The 19,528-nt window shown below is 40.2% G+C and overlaps 1 protein-coding gene across 13 annotated transcripts in view; it reads left to right on the top strand.

Moving 5' to 3' along the window:
* MCTP2 (multiple C2 and transmembrane domain containing 2) overlaps positions 1-19,528 on the top strand; it is a 155,009-nt gene that overhangs the window by 19,508 nt on the left and 115,973 nt on the right. For 2 of the 13 annotated variants that reach the window (XM_068695705.1, XM_068695707.1), the window contains exon 3: positions 10,728-10,836. The exons of 2 other annotated variants lie outside the window; for them this stretch is intronic. Coding sequence is in view for 3 of the 11 variants with exons in the window: in XM_068695719.1 (XP_068551820.1) it covers positions 14,146-14,166 (21 nt within the window). In the remaining 8 variants the exon portion in view is untranslated. Of the gene's footprint in view, positions 1-10,329; positions 10,428-10,727; positions 10,837-13,685; positions 13,794-13,963; positions 14,167-18,286; positions 18,838-19,528 lie in introns of those variants that run through there. 9 more of the 13 variants (XM_068695704.1, XM_068695716.1, XM_068695711.1 and 6 more) reach the window with 8 other exon arrangements.

Below are 19,528 nucleotides of genomic sequence, written 5' to 3'. Positions count from 1 at the left end.
AGCAACTAGGTAGTGTTAATTAGCATTGACTAATGAACTTTTCTGATCTTAATTAGGTATAAAGCAATTCCTATTTGAGGCAAGAGAAGAATCTGAGCTTTCCCTTCAATGACAGCAGCAATCTTTCTGCAGAGTTCAGATGCTGTGATCACTAAAATGGCAAACCAATTAATAGTGGAAATATTTGAGATGTCACTTGTCACTCATACATACAAAATAATCCATGGTCTCCTACAACCAGAAAAAAAATAAAACTATAATAAGACGAAGATGTGGTGTTTTCCTGTCAGTGAGAAGGAAAGGAAGAGGGGAAAATATTCATTTCAGAGGGAGGAGAAGGAGACACTGCCATTAAGCCTGTCTTGTATTGCCAACATTGAAGAGAAATATTTCATGATTTTTTATGACTTTACTAAATCATATGGGAACATCAGACTGAATAAAGAATAATATGGAGGAAAAGAATGACTCAAAGGGTGATCTGTCTTACTGAAAGTATGGTATAGCTCTGTGCACATACTATTTCTGAAGCTGTTTTCCCAGCTTTTAAGGTTTATCCTTGAAGTCCCTGACTCACTTAGAGCTATCAGAGGAAATAAATATTGTAGTCTGAACAGGATGTTTGTAATGTTTCTGGTGGTATAAAAATAACTTTCCCAGTTTCAATTAGTTGTCTTAAAGATAATTTTGGATTTGTGTAATGAAATTTGGCAGATTCCTGAAGATGCTATCTACTTAACTACCTGTGCTGTAAACAAGATCCTCCATGTATGTTACTACATCAGCTGTTAGAGGAGATAGACTTGAATAAGAAACAGCATATTCCTTCTCAATGTTTGTGAAAAATCAATGTGATGATCATCTTCACTTTTAGATTAGACTTCATTGCTTGTTTGTGGTTTTTCCTATTTGGTGATGTTCCAGACTTCAAAAGGAATGAGTGTTTCCTTCAGGAAATTTAACATTTTGATTGTTTTTTCCTAATTAAAGTAAATGTAGTCCTAGACTTCATTTCTTTGTAGGAAAAAAAAATAAAAAAAAATGTAGTACTATATTTAACATCCACCAAAATTTGTACTTTAGAAAAGTACAAAGCAAGGTGGGGAGAGTGTTGAGGGAAAGAGGAAAAAGTTAGTATTTGGATAGGCCATGTGTTAGTTTGAAAGCATTAGGAATACTTAAGTTCACAGAATCACAGAATCACAGAATTTCTAGGTTGGAAGAGACCTCAAGATCATCGAGTCCAACCTCTGACCTAACACTAACAGTCCCCACTAAACCATATCCCTAAGCTCTATATCTAAACGTCTTTTGAAGACTTCCAGGGATGGTGACTCCACCACCTCCCTGGGCAGCCCGTTCCAGTGCCTCACAACCCTTTCAGTAAAGAAATTCTTCCTAACATCTAACCTAAAACTCCCCTGGCATAACTTTAGCCCATTCCCCCTCGTCCTGTCACCAGGCACATGGGAGAACAGGCCAACCCCCACCTCGCTACAGCCTCCTTTAATGTACTTATACAGAGCAATAAGGTCACCCCTGAGCCTCCTCTTCTCTAGGCTGAACAAGCCCAGCTCCTTCAGCCGCTCCTCATAGGACTTGCTCTCCAAGCCCCTCACCAGCTTCGTCGCCCTTCTTTGGACCCGCTCAAGCACCTCGATGTCCTTCTTGTAGCGAGGGGCCCAAAACTGAACACAGTACTCGAGGTGCGGCCTCACCAGAGCCGAGTACAGGGGATAAGTTATATCAGACTTTCTCAGCATTACCACTCCTTCACACTAAGACTTAAAAGAAATCTATGTAAACTACAGCAGTGTGAAATATTCAAAAAGGCAAATGAAGTAGTGGTCCACACTTCTGTTCTTTTTTCTCATGCTCTACGAACCAAAGCGGGGAAATATTTTACACTTGCACCTTTTTCAGACTAAACAAAATATTTATGTATGATCTTCAGAAAGGACACTCACTTTAGGTGGGAAGCAACTTGCTGTGTAAGATTCCCCAACTGACCTAGTTGCTGCTACCTTGTTTTTAGGAGCCAGGACAAGAGCACTAATTGTAGTGAGAAGGTGTAATTCAGAGAGACCATAATGACCCTGTGGGACTTAAGGTATAATCAGTGGGGTCCTCTGCATATAGCTAAGCTGCTGGAAAATATTGCTGCTCCCCAGATTATCCGTCACAGCCAGCAGTAGTAGCGTGTAGGTGACCTCTTTGGAGGCCCTGGTAGGGTGATCCCCAGGTGTGCTGAGCTGGGTGAGCTCGGGGAGAGGCAGGGGACATCTGAAGGGCTGAGGGAAGAGGCAGTCACCTTCTGCTGGTACCAGTGTTTAAAAGGCCGTCAAACCTCAGTTTCTATTTTGTAGCTACAGATAAATTAGGTTCAGACAAATCTGATTCTCAGCTTGCATCAGTCAAAATTGCTACTCAAATTTATGCAGCCAGTTGAGGTTTTCCCAAGGAATGCAAAACCAGGCAAAGCAGGGCAGCCTCGCTGGCAGGGTTTCCACACCTGAACTCAAAGGCTAGACTGCTTTGTATGAATGCTGAGAGAAGCAAATACTCTGGAAATTTTCTCTTCTTTAGAAAGCAATTGTGTAACAACATTACTGCTAAAGAAGACAGGGTGTGTGCAGTGGTGGTGTGAGAGGCATGTTGGCTCCTTCAGCACAGGATTAGAGGGGGTGGGAGGGTAACCTGAAGGCATCTTTTAAATTAACACATCTTTTAAAATTAACTAAATTGAGCTGCATTAACATGAGAAGGAACCGTTATGTGTTGCAGAAACTCACCTTGTGTTGTCCTAGGACACCTAGCAGCAGAGTTGTCTGTTCCTGTGTCCCTGTGACAATGGCCATGGGCTAGGGCGTTGGATGGTAGGAGTGTCCTATCCCCTGTTCCAGGTGGAGCAGATAAGTGTTGATGTTGAATCCCCTGCTGATGTTGGCTCTGCTGTTCAGTGTGTCTTTTTTTTTCTGGGATATCACCTTGATTAGAAGAAAAGCCAAACAAAACAAAACAAAAATGCTATAGGGTTGTTCTAAGAGGTGATTTATTTAGATGCTATTAATTTACAAATTTAGATTTATTTAGATGCTAATAATTTACAGCTTCATAACTGGCAACTTTGGGAAAGGGGAGATGGGAACATGCAGAGGTTTTTACTAGAGGTTTATATTTGTCTGTTTCCTCTCAATGTATTTGTCCTGGATTTCCTTCTCTGTATAGTTAGTGAATGCAGAGAAATGGCATCAAGTGAGCCTGGCAAGGCATAGAAAACCGTGCTAGTAGTAACGGGAGAACGTTGCTCACTTTGTGGGATTACTAGGTTTGGTGTGAATTTGGAAAGGATATATAGTCTCTTATTTACTCTTGTGTGGTGCACAGGTCTGCTTCTAGGGAGTATTTGCCTTTTCCACAAAGCCAATACCTCCTTATTAGAGGGATCTTGAAGAGGAGAGAATATTTATACTCTTATCTGTTACTTTTCTGAGGCACGATATTCCATAGTTCATAGTCTCTTATGAAATAGATGTGGATTGATCCTAAACTATTAGAAAAATGGTTTGTGGCTTCTGAAATAGTACAAGTTGCAGATATATTCAGAGTCATCAATTGTGGTATTGTTACCTGTAACAGCAAAGATGTGACATGATGATCCACCTACTTTCCAAAATTTAATTTAAAGGTGTTTATTTGGCCTGGAGAGAACAACTTATTCAGGAAACTGTTTCCTTTCCCCCATACATAGACCCATTTTCCTCACAGGTCCCTACCTAACTTTCCAGGTTACTCATGTGTTTTCAGGATGACTCTGGAAGGATTCCCAGTTTGCTTCATTTAGATACTATTGTAATTATAATTTCACACTTGGCCTTCAGCAGAATAGGGTGTATCATCTCTTGGAAAGGGATATGCATAGGAAAACAAATAAAAGCACTTACCAGCTGGTGCCTGATGAATTACTCTGTTTGAAGTTCAAGGATATTGAGAATAGTACTTGATTGGTATTCACATGTTTGACTGACACCATTTGACCCTTTCTAGGATATGTATTCAGATATGCACTAATGCAGCTTCTCTCTTGATGAAAAAGTAAGCTGCAATGAACCTTTTTGTTTTCTCTAGATACTTAATTTCTTTTATCAGCAAATGGTCTGGGTTGGTTTCTCCCTTTCTGGATCTCACAGAACTGTCCTGTTCTTGCAAAGCATAAATGGAGATATGACAGCAGCTGGCTCTCAGAAATTCCTTCACAGTACTGTGATCCTAGCAAGGACATATTGCATGATTTGCCTACATGTTGTCAGCACTTAAGATCTTATTACTACCGGACAATTCACCCTCCTATTTATATCGTCTGTCCTCCCTCCATCACCTAACAAACAGCTTAAAAATTGTATACTGGGGGTTAACAGTAAGCTTTGGTCTAATCCTCCTGTTGTAAGAGGGGTTATGTCACAACTTCCTTCACAAGTCACTAGATCGGTTTGCAACATGAAAATGCTGGCTGCACTGAAGAAGTTTTTATAAGTTAACATGGGTGAATGTTTTTCCCCAGAAGTGTGGGATAACTGGAGACCTGGTTTCCACAGAACAGGACAGGCAAAAGATTTATCTTCAGTTGTCTCCAGGATTTAGCCTCTAAGGGTGTTATTTTTATTCAGTTTACGATGGTCTGCATTGCAGAGTTAATTCACTTGGTAAAGCAAACAGTACTACTGTACACTTGTAGTACTGTGTTGAAACTTCTGTAGTTTAGCCTCTATTATGGTTGTGGAGTGGGTTGAGAGCTTACACTTGCTCAACCAGCAGCACAGCTTTTGTGAAGGCATTACTTACAAATTTCTCTTATCAAATTTGGGAAATGCTTAGGTACCTACAAATGTTCAGAGGAGTTGAGTGTTTTTCTACAGTGAGAAATCTTGTTTTTGAAGAACCAAGTCTCTTTGGATTTGGCTGTCTATTCATTCCTGGATACTAAATGTTTTCCATCAACTTAAAATTCATAAAGAAAGTGAACCAAATGCTTAAATGATACATAACCTTGGAACATCTTGTCATGTGATTTACAGAAATGCCATAAAAATGTATGTATTGTGCTAAGTATTAGAAAGCCCTTTAAAACACCCACACAACAGGCTGCTTTCCTTTTTCTGTTTTCTTTTGCTGTATTTTTCTATGCTTGAGACATCCAGGATGGTAAATTAACAAACATAATCTCCTTTGATTTTTGTACTATAACATTTGACTTGTATTCCTATGTGAAGGAGAGTAGCATTTCATCGTGAACTTGCTGATGCTTGTGTATCTCTTATCGGAAGTGCAGAAGGACATACAAAGCACCTCGCTGTCATCTCCGGCTGTTACCTGGAAACATCTCTCAACTTCTAGTGCTTTCTCCCCTCTTACCCACCTAGTCCTTAGGTAAATTGTTTACATTAAAGGTCTTAACAGTAACCTGTTGGATTTACTGGGGGTGTGGGTGGGAGTCAGCATGAAATGCTTTAATGTATGCTTATTTTATATCAGCCTCAAACTGTTGACACAAGGATTAGGCATTTTTTTTTTTAAGGCTGCAGTACCATAAATCTCTAGTCTGGCATTTGTGGTTTATAAGGGCTGAGTGGCTGTGATGATCTTCCATAAACAATTCAGACATCTGGAAGATGAATTTTAATGAGTGTTCTCAAAGCTAAGTGCTACCTCTCACTTCTGCACCTCAAATTCACTGTTTTATTTTGTTATATTGGAGGCTGATCTGTATGTTTTCTGATTATCTACACTTAAGTTGGATTCCCTCAAACCCAGAGGAAGGGGACCATAGCTGGGTACACAGAGGTAGGTTTCTCACCTGGCTTTGCTTACATGAGGGTTTAGACTCCCAAAACACCCAGGCTTTTCTAGGGGTGGGATTAGCATCCTTGTGTTCAGGGATTGTTTCATTTACTTTTGCCCGTGCAAGAGGCTTTTGTTTCATGTCCTGTGTACAAAATGTTGAACCTTGTTCTAGGAAAGGCTCCAAAGTAAATTAGAGAAGCCTCAGGGGCTGTTTTAAATCATAGCAGCTGAGGCCTTACCCTAGCACTTCATGCTCCGCCCTGTGCCTCTTCTACCAACACGCTCTGCCATAAGCTCAGATCTTCATCTTTCCAGAGAAAACTCCCTACTCTGCATCACTGGCAGGTTTTCCTAGGTTGGGAAATAGTCAAATATGCTTTACAATACTCAAAGAGAATGAAAGCCCGCTAGGTTTGCTGGAAACAGGCATTCATTTACCGGTTACAGTAATTCAGCATTGCTGTTTATATTCTGAAGACCGTAGAATGACGAAGTAGGAAAAACACAGCTAGAATAATTGCTCCTGGGTATTGTGCTTGTAGATGCAAACTTAACCACTCCTGAAGCTGCTCAGGACAGTTTCCCTGAACTTCCGGTATTGTGCAATTGACCGTATGCTTTCTCTGGGGCTTCCACTTTCCTCAGCTTAGGCAAATACTGGTCTCTGTCGGAGGCAGGGAAGGGAAATTGGTGGATCAGTGGAATGATCCAATACCAACAAATCCATAGTTGCAAAAATAGCAAGTTATTCTTACTTTTTTCATTCTGACTCAATTTCCTGCCCTCCTGCTACACTGTTCTGAAGATTGCCTGGATGACTGATCTGCTTTGAAGATGGTTATACCCCTCTGAAAAATAAAGTATGTGTTGAATAATAATTTATCATGACTGTGTTGAAGAACAATGACTGGGAGCAGGGCAAGAAGCTGAGCTGGTGTTAACAGCCTTTGATCACATTTGACATGTATCTAACTAATTCCTGGGGTGGGCATTACTTTTTTTTTTTTTAATACTTCTGATCCTATTGTAGTAAATGATAGAAAACATTTTTTTTTGCTTGATGAGTTTTATCATACCTCTTTTAGTGATCTCTTGCTCTCCATCTCTGAGAGTGATAACGTTTGGCATGGGCTGGTGGTGAGCAGATGGAGCTGTCTTTCTCTTTGGACAGTACAGCTGTCCTTGGTGTAGGAAGCATGATAACCTTTAATTCTACCACAAAGACCTTTAGGTATCTATGTACTAATGGCTCTAAAGGTGAATATGACAGTTGGTCTGACTTTGCAAACTGGTCACCTTTAGCTTGTCATCATTAAACCTCGTAAAACTTAGCTATAGCAGTGCTCAGCTCACCTTCAGTAATTTCTGTATTTTTAGATATTAAAATAAAATTGAAAAGACTGAAGAGTCTGTGGTCTGATCCTTTCAAAAGTAACTTCTGTGTATGGTCATGTGAAAATGCTGGAGAGTCTCACTCAGTAGTACTCTAAGTAGACTTGTGGCTATGTCTGCATGGAAACACTTGTTCTCATCCAGGACCATTAATACTGTGTAGCTCACTCCTCATCTAGAGGCACATACAAGACTAATATCCCCCAGTCAACAATTCTAGTGAGTCTGCTAAGACATGTCCAGAAGATTGTTTAATCAACAGGGATGGAATCTGTCATGCTTTTAGTCTTAGATTTGGAATTTAAGCTTAATGAGATTTTGTAGTACTGTAACGAAACAGTGATAAATGCTGTAATAGGAGGTATCCAAGTCAGTTTTGAGAAATGAAGATATTGCTTCCTAGCTCTAAAACATTAAACACAGTTGAAGACTCACATGTTTAAACTTTTACTGTCTCTAAGTTTCCTCCTTCAGCTATCCCAACTCACCTTTCTGAGCACATGCCTGTTCCCACAGAGGCAGTGCAAGGCAGGAGAATCCTGTACTGAATGAGCGCTTCTCTGATAGTAGGCCTAAAGGAAAAACACTTCACTTGGTAGAGTCTGCAATGGAATACAGATTTAAATTCGTTTCCCTGTTCTCTAGATCCAGGACGTGTCTATAACACACTATTACTCTTCTAGTTTGTTTGCATGTTCTTCCCATGAGGATCAATTGAAATGGAAGAATTGTGTACACCAATAATCTGCTTTTTAATACTGATTTATAAAACTCTGCAGATGAAGGGAGGGGGAGAGGCTCTTCAGGAGGAATATTACAAAATATTGAATGGTCGTTCTTCATTTTTTCCAGCCCTCTTTAACTTATTCACATTGTTCACATCTCCTACCTGTGCCTTTTGTGACTGTGTTCTTTTTGTGTCTGAAGATGAAGACCAAAGGGATAAATATGAAGAAAATCACAGTTAAAGAGCAAAGATTGCCTGGCTTCAGTAGATGTGTTCAAACCACTGTGCTGGTGATGTTTCTCAGTGCTAAAGGTTATAGCAGAAGTCAATTTGGTAATTTAGAGTGTATCTAGGCAAAAGATTGCTGTGAGGTAAAAACAGCCTCAATACGTCACTGACCAGAGCCCTTGGTGTTCTCTAGCTGTCACAGTACAATTTGTGGTGTGTCAGTAGTAAGATTTGCAGTTACCTTTTGTTTTAGTGTTTGAAGCTGACCAAAGGAACAAGAAAATATGGTAAACTCAGCTTAGTAGGGGTCAAAGCAAAAGCAGGTCAAATATGGAAGATGCAAGCAAACTTCTGGATGGGGACTCCTGTTTCATTCAGAGCTCAGCAAGGTCTGGGATATCCTTTATCTCCCCAGGGCAAGATCTCATTGTCTGAAGCACCTATTGAATAATAAAAAAGGGCAGGGAAGCGATGAGGTCACCAATCTCACTGATTTCAAATGACTCACTGCAACTACAATAAGAGCACAAAACTGGAAGGTGGAAAATTCAGGTACCTAACTTTCCTAGTGTGAGAAGTGCCATCAGAATAGCTAAACCAAAATAAACTGCCTAACTCTTCATTTCCTACCAGATGCTTTGGTGTTACTGGAAGAATCAAAATGTTATATTCTGTTCCTGACTGTCACTGATTTCATATCTATATATATTCCTATATAACCTTAAACCAACCACAGAACAAAAACTTATCTTGTTAGTCATGCTTATGACTACTTCTAAGATGTATGAGGATGAATTGATGTTGAATTGATGTTAAATTGCTTGGAGATTTGTGGATGCAATTCCTTATTCTGTTCCTGAGCATGTTTTCTAACAGCTCTCAGGAGCACATGGATGCACTGCACAGCTCTGCACCACTTCTGAAATGAATCAAAAGATGAATTTTCAAATGTTCTTGAAGTTCATTGTTTGCACAAGAAAGTCTTCTGCATTGCTGCCTAATGAACTGTCAGGAAAATGACTCCACAGATACTAAATTATAAGATCTGTCACAAAATGCAGCATGCTTAAATAATTTTTAAAAGCTATTAATAAATTCTGAGTTGAAACAACTGTCTCTGTTCTTTCTCACCAGAGACAGCTGATCAAAATGTAGTCAGCACTGAATGGCTTGACACAGTTGAGTTGCACACAAATATGGGCACATGACTGTAAAAGAGGGGAAACTTGAGGTTGTGATGGTTTCGTTTCTTTGAAGTTTGAGCTCAGGTTTCACCATGTGGCATTTCCGCTGCTCAGACAGAAAAATGGTCAGTGACGTTTCAGACAATGAGAAGAGAATCTAGCCATAAAGTGTTTTTTGTCTGAGAATCACAAGGACGAGTGGAAGAAATGTGTTGATATGGTAATTTTCCAGAGTTGAAAACGAGTAGTCAAATCATAAATGATTGTCATTATTCATATCTGAACCCTGAACTACTGACATGTTTAAGTGTCCTGAAGTCTTGGGTACACTTCTGTAGTTACACAGAGTGACTTAAACCTTGCAGCCTGCTTGGTTTGCATTCTGGGAATGGCTTAATGCTTATGAATATGGAGAGCTAGCACACCCTTGGTCCTGCTCCAAATTCTGCCTGTAAGCCAGGTGCTCAGCTGCACAGGGAGTGAGCTGCATGTTAGAGATCTGCAGTTCTGTGTTGGGGTCATCAGGACTTCTTGGACCCAGTTGTTCAACTGTGAAAAAAAATCCAGTATTTACTCTTGCATAAATGTTGCTTTTTAATAATATATATATATATATAAAGGCCTTTATTAGTTGTGTACCTGAGGGTTTTTGCCCTAGGCTAACAAATGTCAAAGTAATTGTTAAGCCTCTGTAAACAAGTCAGTGAAGTCAGCGCTGAATAGCTGGGTGCTTAGAATAAGGCCAAGGAGATCTTTGAGGCTTTTGGTGGTGTTCCCAGGGGTTGTGATAGTGAACGCCTACCTGTAGGTGGAATAGGAGACAGGAGTAACTGACCAAATGCTTTTTGTTTGAACTCCAAATACTTGTGTTACTATATATGCTACCTGTGAGGTCAGGGAAAGGGTGTTCTAATGCAAATGAAGGACTTTTTTGTTTTTGTTTTTTCTTTTGACTAGATCTCCTTGTGCCTCTGTACACTCAAGCCTCAACTTCCCTACCTCATAACCCTGGAAGATGCGCTGCTGGAAGCAGCCCACATAGAGAACTGGCTAGGGTATTAACGCTTCTCTTGTTGTAACTCTGAACTTGTGATTAGGAATGCAGCAAAAACTTATCTTAAGCAGCCTCATGTATATCCACTGTGGCCGAGTTTTGATAAAGACTGAGTAAGTCATTTTTTCCCAGCAGTCAGATTACAAGGAAAAAAGCAGGGCAAAGGAGAAAAGTTGCAATCTTTTCTGAGAAGAGAGCTTTTCTTTATGAGAAAATGAGACATTCTTACAAAAGACAAGTAGGGTTTGATAATGCCAACTGTAGGTTTCAATTATATATTTTCTCTTTTTTTCCCCCAAAGGAATTGTTAATGCCATCCTTAATAACATCTAGAAGAAAATCATTTGTGTGCGTGAAGGGGAAGGTGTACAGTGGCTCCCTGCAAGTATTCTATATAGCTGCCTGAAAAGGTAACGAAAAATCTTGTTTAGATATACACGCTTTCATTTTTTTTCCCCAATTGAAATGATTGTTGGCTATATTTTTAGCTGTGCATTCATCTGTAATGTGGGATTTTTTACAGTGGGATTTAACTAGTGCTTCTCAAAATCCAAACCAAACTGAGTTAATGTTATAACAACTGACATCTTAGCTCTTGATGGCTTCAAAGGCCATTGGATACATTCATAAGAGATCCTCAGCTTGGCTCCCCTTATGTTTTATCTTGATATTTCATCTACTTCACTAGTCTTTGGTGATAATTCCAAAGTATCAAGTCCCATCCTCCCTTGACCCAGCCCACCAACAATGGAAATCTATTTCCCAGTGTCACCCTCTCTTTCTTTTCTTGGTTAGCAGCGAAACAGCCAAAGCCTTGACAATTCCAGTACCCTGCAAAGATCCTTGGCGTTCAGTGTGCTGTAATGACCAGCATCAGATAACATCCCACTGCAGTCCTTGCAGTGGCTCACAAATCTGGGACGATTTCTCCTGTCAATTCCCTTCCACTTGCACTTCAGCTCCATGTTGATACCTTAAAAATGGTAAAGTGGTGAGATGTGTCCTGTGAAACTATGCTACAGGAGTTGTTAAAGCTACTTTTTTTTTTTTTTTTAATAAGATAAGCACTAGCTTTTGTTAAAATGAATACTAATAAATAGACATATAGTTACAAGTATAAGAGACAGAGAGACAGGATAAGTTCTCAGGGTAGAGGTTTCTTGCCTTTTTGTAATAACAGGGTTTTCTAGGAAATTTCATTACTATGACCATATCAAATAGAGGAAAGAGAAATATGAAGAGTTCAAAGATGGAAAGTGTCTATAGGGGCCAAAGAGGAATAATGAGTCACCATGTCCACTAGCATTTACAGGGACTAGAAAGCAGATAAGGCTTCATGCTCGATGTTTTTCAGTGAGACGTCTTCAGTAAACAAGCAAAACCATTACTTCTGTGGGATGATTTTTTTGTCATCATGTGATTAATAATTTTTTACTCCACTTCCATCATTCTATTCTTCCAACAAGGCGCACAATGAATATGTACTGTTTTTTTTAAGTGTTGCATATGCACTGTCAGGGAAGAAAACAACAACAAAACAAACATAAGTAGTGATGATCCTGATGAGATTACATATTGTGAACAGCCCCCATAGCTGTGTGTTCCAAGATAGATGTAGTGGTTATAAGTTATTTGATGTACAAGAAGAATTTATCATCTAATCATTATAAGAGTCTGTACCTGGATGGTCCTGTAACAGTTGATTTTTTTTTTTAATCACTAATCCATGATGATCTTTTCTCATTTTGATGGACACAAGAGCTTAATTTTTGTATGTTTTCCTCCTGTTTCATCTAAAGAATGCTTGCATTTTATTTTGGCAAACTAGTTTTTTCTTGGCTACTCAAAACATCAGCAGTCTTTTCTATTAGATTGCCCCTGGGCGAATTTACAGTTCTGCTGTCTTGGCTATAGTATTTGACAAAACATTCATGGAATTATTTTTATGATAAGCGTTTTGTGGGATTATAGAATTGACAAAAGTATTTTAAAAAGACTGTATTGTTCTTGTTCCAAAACTCACTCCTTTATCTGAATCTGATGCTTTTTTGATTTGATGAAAGGATAACAAATATTAATGACAATTCTTCTGTTTTCAGCTTAAGTGTTTTTTTTCTTCTTTATTCTCAGCCGACTTCACCTTAATTTATTTTCAATTGCACAGTCAGTAAAATTGGCCTACTCAGCATTTAGCAAAGCTTTGGAAAACCATGTACACTCTAGGAATAGCTGCATACTTTAGATAAAGACAATGGTAGTAACAGACATTCTCATTGAAGTAGTGCTGGAACATGAGGATTTGGCCACTCAAATACAAAGACTGTCACAGGGCAAAAATGAAGCTTTATCAATACTGACTTTTGTCCTAGTCCTATAAATATCTTGCACGGTGAGCAACTGTCCTACTGTTGTGTAGCTCCCTGCTCCTCACCTTTGAGATTGGGGGGACTGGTGAATGTGAATTCCTCCCCTCTAGATTTGGTTGCAAGCATCAGGGTAATAGTATTCACAATGTCTTTCCCGTGTTTTCCTTCAGTGGTTAGTGGGATAATTCTTTGCACTACGCCAAACCCTTACCACGTGTGTATGACTATGTCTATTTCGCAATAGTATAACTTGATTGCATCACTGGTTTTCACTTGATGATATGTCAGTATGTCAGCTATGCTCTCAGATAATGTGTAATTCCAGTTGAGCAGAAGATAGGGGAAGTAAATTCCATTACAAAGCTTTTTTTTATTATTATTCTTTTTTCTTTTTTTTTTTTTTCCCTTATTGCTTTTCAGGTCACTTAGTGATACCCCAGTCAATGGAGGTTAAGCACCACAGACAAGAGTGGTGACGCTTGACTTGCATGCAGCCTTTCAGAAGGGGTTGTGGTGGAGGGTGAGATCCACAAACTGCCCCCACAAACAAGCTGATGTTTCAGAGGTGGCAAGGTAGCATTTGCCTTTTCCATGCTGTGCCATGCTCATGGGGAAATCCATGGGGGCTCTTGCCTCAGCTGTGGGCATGCCAGGTGAGCAGGTCGCTGTACCTATCCCTGCCTTGATTGCCTTGACTAAAGCACACAGCTGTGAGACTTGGCTCCCTCCTTAGGCACCTGAAGATGAAGCCAAGAAAATGTGTTACGTGGCAGTGCTGCTGTTGGTTTTCTTTTCCCCTTGCCTGTAGTCATGCACGCAATTTCCTTTCCAGCTCCACCCTTACCCAGGGTGGCTGTTACCAGCCCCCTGCACTCACCCACCCCCTTCCCCTCTGTTTCTCAGCCTTTGGGACAAAGGCCGTTTCCCATGGGGGAAACAGCGTGGGTGACTGGTGGCATCTGGAAACGATGCTCCACAGCCTGATGATGGGAAGGATGGAGGTCTGGGAGGGGATGCTCCTGGCGGGATCCACGCTGGGGTCGAGAAAGATGCTCTAGGGGGAACGTGCTGGAGGGGGGGATGCTGCCGTGGGGCTGGCGGGAAGAGCTCTGGGGGTGGAGGAGGATGCTCAGGGGAAGGAGCTCCGGGCTGGCACGGGGATGCTGCGAAGGGGGCGCTTGCGGTAAACCCAGCGCGTTCCGGGCAGGGCCCCCCCGGGGCCGCGGCGGAGGCGGTGGTGGCACCGCCCGGCGGGGCGGGGGGACCGGCACCGGGGCGGGGGCAGCGCGGCAGGGAGGCGACAGGGACTGGGACAGCCACACGTGCCGCCGCGGGGGGACGGAGCGGAGAGAGATGGCCGTGCCCGGCTGGCAGGTAACCCGGCGGCAGGTAGCCCGGCTCCCCCGGTGTCCCCCCGAGCCCCTGCCTTGGCTTTAGGGAGGCTGCAAGATGCTGCTTGTGCCCGGCCGCTTTGGTTCTTTGCACCTTCTTCTCGCCTTGGTTTAAGCACGGAGCGACTTCTCTTTGAAAGAAAAAAAATAATAAAATTGAACTGCTCGTAGGAGTTCGGGGTTTATGTGGTTTTGCTATTTATTTATTTATTTTATTGTGGCGGCCACGTTGTTTTCAGGCGTTGTTCTTATTGCCCTGGGTATACAAGAGAAGTAAGTTTGTACTGGGAGGCTCGGGATTAACTCTGCTCGCTGCTTTTGCTTTGCAATGCGTGACTGTAAGTGCTGCTGTGCATGATACTCAGACTTAAACGTTCAGACTTGTGTGTTTTTTTCCTGTGAGAAAGTTATGTTGAAGAAATCAAAATTCCTCTTTCCCAGTTCCTTTTCAGTGAACTGATTCATGCCTGTGTATATTTGTTTATTGGAATGGAGTTGACTATTGACTTTAGTTAAAGATATAAGCTACTTAATTAAACAAACAAACAAACATGACAACTGAAAACAAAAAGGAAAAAATACAGAAGTATGTCGACATAGCAAAGTTGTTTTAAAAGCACTTTTAAGGGAGTTTTAGGAAGTAAGCTATTGCATTTGTTTGTTTTTAAAACTTCAGCAACCTGTTCGTGTACTTGTAATGAGAAAAAAATAATTTTTCGGTGATGTTTGCACAGCTATGGCAACTAGTAAGGAGCTGGCTAGTTGGTGCACTTAATGATATGAGAGTTACTCAAAGTGTGCTGGAAGCTGAATTACTGCAATGTGGCTTTAAGAAAATAGAAATTATCACCTGGATGTTTTTGCATTATGTTTTTGGTTATTAAGTTGTAAAATTTGTGAATATGTTGTGGTGATTTTGGCTCATTCTCAGAATGATGCTATTGAGTGGGTAGATTTAGCTGTCAGGATGAATGGGAGTGTTTGAGTAATAATCCTATTTGTTTCATTTCTTGCTGTTGTTCAATACCAATTGTAAAATAGCTTATCAGGCAAATAAGCTTTCATATGATGGAGTCTGAGGGTGGAATTGACATGTGTAGTTCCACTTTGCAATAACTGTAGGAAGAAGAATTTAAAGAATATGGTGCGGAAGGGAAATTTTTATTTTGTTTCTTAAAATGTTTTTTGGCACACTTCATCATTAATAGGAATAGTAGTGTCAAAAGTATGCTTAACTTTGATTACTTTAGAGAAGCTATCAAACTGTTTGAATTTGTGTGCATTTAAGGTATTCATTATGACACAAGACATCTACAGGGGCACCTGCGTACTGTCACAGCCAGTGGAGGTGGGCACTTGAATAGAGTGTGGGCATCTAAATAATATGTTTTCCTGCAATTGTCCCCTTTGGCTGGAGCACAACATGGTCTCAGAGGGCTAGAAGTGATGCTTGTTGTGTTGTGTGAGTTAATTGCTTTCACGACTAGATCAACTTCGCTGCAAGCTTTTTTTTTTCTTTCTTTTTTTTTTTTTTCCAAGGGCTTTTGCATTTAGTAATGTAAGCAGCTGGTTTCCAGCTGTGCTGATGAAATGCCTTTTACTTGAACAGATAGTTGTTCAAAATACCTGCTCAGGCCAGAAATGCTCCTGAGGAGGCTGCATTTTGGATGCTGGAGCTCACCAGCGCTTGGGGACTCTGGTGAAGCTGCTTTGGGCCTGAGCATGTCTGGGGAATGAGCCTTGTCCTGGGATCTCTTGGTTCCCCCCTGAAGATTTCCAGGCAATAATGTACTTCTGCTTTGGCTGGTTTAGTCTAAATAAAAGCGATTTGCCCACCCTCTCATCTCTAAAGATAATTTCTTCTTGATAGCTGAGGGTTGTTTTGAGGCCTTTGCTAGCTGTGGTGAAATGTAACACAGGATGTATGTAGCAACTCGAGCTGCTGTTGTGACTGGAGAACCTCAGGTTTTATCAGTGTTGGTTATTTGCCCCTATACTCTGAACTAATTTTAGTCAGAGGGAGGGCTTTGAATTTTGTTTTTTGGGATGTTTTTGGAAATATGGGGTCTCAGCTCTGTGCTGCTGGGGTAGGGCCTGCTGTCATGGGCAAAAAAGCGGTTTCACCTTGGGAGAGGAGGCTCAAGCACTCCAAATATGCCCTGCATTTCCTCTGCACTGGTTCCATCCTTGAGTGGAAAATTGCTACTGATTTCCTCAGATTCAGAGGATTTATGTTGGCATCCTTCCCACATTCCCATTTTGCTTCCAGTTGTATTTATTAGACAGCATACTTGTGATAGAAGCCTGCTTTTGAGTGACAGGAACGCTTTTCCCAAATCTATTCCTACCTGAGTTAAGCAGTTAAATGTTCCCTGGGTCCCGGGAGACTGTTTTTCAAAATGAAATTGTTCTTTGCAGGATTATGAGGCTGTCAGAAGCACAAATGCCTTGAACACTGGTTTCAAATTGAGTACCAGTGTAACAGCTGCACCTCAGCATGCCTGTTGATGCTATAAAAATCAAATGTTAGAAGCTGAGAGGATATTTGTGGTTTTGGACAATTTATGTCTCAATCTAGATTTTGTTTTGGTATTCCATGTAAATGATGCTTCTGAACGAAGACTGCAGGATCACGTGCAAAATGCTAAGAGAAACTGGGCTGAGTCTTGTGGTTGGTCAAATGATTGATCGCCTTATTAAATGCTTGGCAACTTCTCACTTGAGGAAATTAGGTTGGGTGTAACTACAGGTTTACCAGCATTGCCACAGAGTGGAGTGATTGCTGCGTGGGCAGTTTTGGTCTAATTTAGGCAGCAATAATAAAGAAACCTTGTTAATGGATGCTTTGTTAGATGTGCTCCATCTTCCCTGGATCTTGTGTAGCATGCAAGTGGTAAGGCCCTATGAAGGCTCAAGTCTGTCTGTCCTGCCCCAAAAGTGCTGAGGACACCACTTCACAAAGCATACTCAGCTGTCACCATGTGCATTACAGCTCACCTCTCAGTGCTGGGGAAAATACCTGCACGTGTGTAATTTTATTTGCTCTGACTCATCATGTAGCCACTCAGCATTGATGTTGTTCCTAGTTCCTAGTCTAATTTTTAGAAGTATTTGGGAATTACCATTTTTTTTTTACTGTTTATCAAAACTGCAGTCCTTACAACACAATCTCATACAACCAATCAAGTTTAAAACACTTGAATCTTGAATTTTTTTTTTTTTTTTTTTTTTTTTTTTCAACTTAAAAATTACTTGTTTGATTAGACCTAATGAAAGGTTGTGGAAAAGAAGATGTTAAATAATTAACTTTTCTGGAAACATTCCTAGAATGTTTTTGGGCTTTAATTGTCTTGAACTACATTATAAATTCAGACAAATCAATTACCTCAAAAAAAAAAAAAAAAAAAAGAAAAGAATCATATTTTGTATGCCTACTGTGCATGCTAGTTAAGCTGTCCTGATGGCATATCATTAACTAGCCACCGTGATGATCTGTGCTTTTCAATTAAGAGGACTGTTTGGGGAGGATATGGTAGAAGTGGACAAAATCTGAGTGATATGGGATAAATAGAGAATGATTGCATATAATTTCACATAACCCAAGATCTTAAGTGAGACTGATGAGCAAAATTCAGTGATTTCTTTTGAGTTCCTTTTCAATAAAAGGAGATGCTGGTTTGTACAAGCATAATTTATATATGGAACCTATCGCCGTAAGGCATTCCTGTTGCTTAACTTCTAAATGAATTTTAAAAGTTTTAAAGCAAATTCATAGAGAGAAAAAAAAATGCTAGAACTATTAGTCACAAAGATGCAGGTATGATTTCTGGCTGAAGCAGCCCCTAAACCACAGATTCCTGGAAATCAGGAGATTATTTTGCAGGCAGAATCACTGTATAATTTGCTGACCTTATATTCTTTTCACTGAGCATCTGCTTTTGGTCAGAATTAGAGGCAGCTTATTGGTTTAAATCAATATTTGGAGCGATGTAGTCCACTTGCATGCTATATGGGATAAAAATTTGGATAGGTTATTCGCAGGTCACCACTACTTTGTCCAGAACATTTCCAGGCAAGTGAATGTCAGATATAACTTCAATTTTCAAGCTTAGGGAAAAAACGACGGTACTGTGCTTAATGCTGTTTCTTTACATTTTGATCAATTGGCTGTTCATAACATTCTGTTGAGAATGTGAATTGATTTGATGTTTTGAAAGGCTATATGGTAGCTGCAAATCTCCATTGTTTTATCACTCAAGAAACAATTGGATTATCTTGTGAAAATGAGAAGAATGTTGTGATTTTGTTTTTGATATGTTTCCCTTAAATGCATACTAATTTTCTTTTTCCTTGAAAGAGGCTATTTTTTTTTAATCTTCACATATTCAGTATGTTGACCTGTAAGCTTTTATATTTATTTATTTTTTTGCCTTTCTTTCTGAATCTTATGCCACCTCCACTAAGCCCAGCATCAGGGCTGATAGTGACAAGTTGTGCCTGTGCTTTCCCATTGACTTCAGCTGCTGTCTGCCTAAGGAAAACAGACCCTTGAGCTGGGAGTCTTCAAGGCTGCATGTGGAATTCGTGCTGGAACATTTCCAGCTTGGTCATGCACGTTTCCAGCCTCCCTGTCGCCAGAGAGAACCTCACGTGGGTAGGTGGGATGCATGGTGTGACCACCTTTTGTATTACAGGGCTGCCCCTTGGTAATATTTTCTGATGGTCCTTAACTAAAACTAGTTAGCTTGAAGGCTTTCTTCTTGGTTAGAGTGTGGTGAGAATTGGAGTTAATTGACAGGGAGGATGACTTTTCTGCCTCCTGTGGTGAGTGGTTGTTTCCTTTGTATTTACACAGATGCCCCTTGGTTAGTTTGTTTTCACTTTCCCACAAGAACAAGTTGCTAAAATACCAGTAAAATAGTAACCAGTAAATACCAGTAAAATACGTTTAGAAATCTTTTATTGTTGCTTTGTTTGCCTTCTGGGCCAGGGAAAAAAAAAAAAAAAAAAAAAAAAAAGAAAAGGAATATCTTATTTATATCCTTCCTTTCTGGGAAGTACTTGTACCCTTGACTATTCTTCCTGTTGCCCACTCCTACGAACTCCATTTGTTGTTTGCAAAGTAAATTATGCTTCAGTGGAAACTTTAGGTTAGTACGGAATTCATTATTTTTGGAAATACTTGGAATTGTATAGCTTTGCTGCATTAAAATCAGAGATAAAAATCTAATTTGGAAATAAGAGCTCTAGCTCCATATAACACCGTAAATTAAGACACAGAAGCATCTCTGTGCTCCCTCCAATATTTACTAGTAAATGCTTTTATTCCTCTTTGCTCTCTAACA

This window comes from Anas acuta, chromosome 12 (genome assembly GCF_963932015.1).
Source record: "Anas acuta chromosome 12, bAnaAcu1.1, whole genome shotgun sequence".
NCBI classification, from domain to species: domain Eukaryota; kingdom Metazoa; phylum Chordata; class Aves; order Anseriformes; family Anatidae; genus Anas; species Anas acuta.
This window is presented reverse-complemented; position numbering and strand designations above follow the sequence as displayed.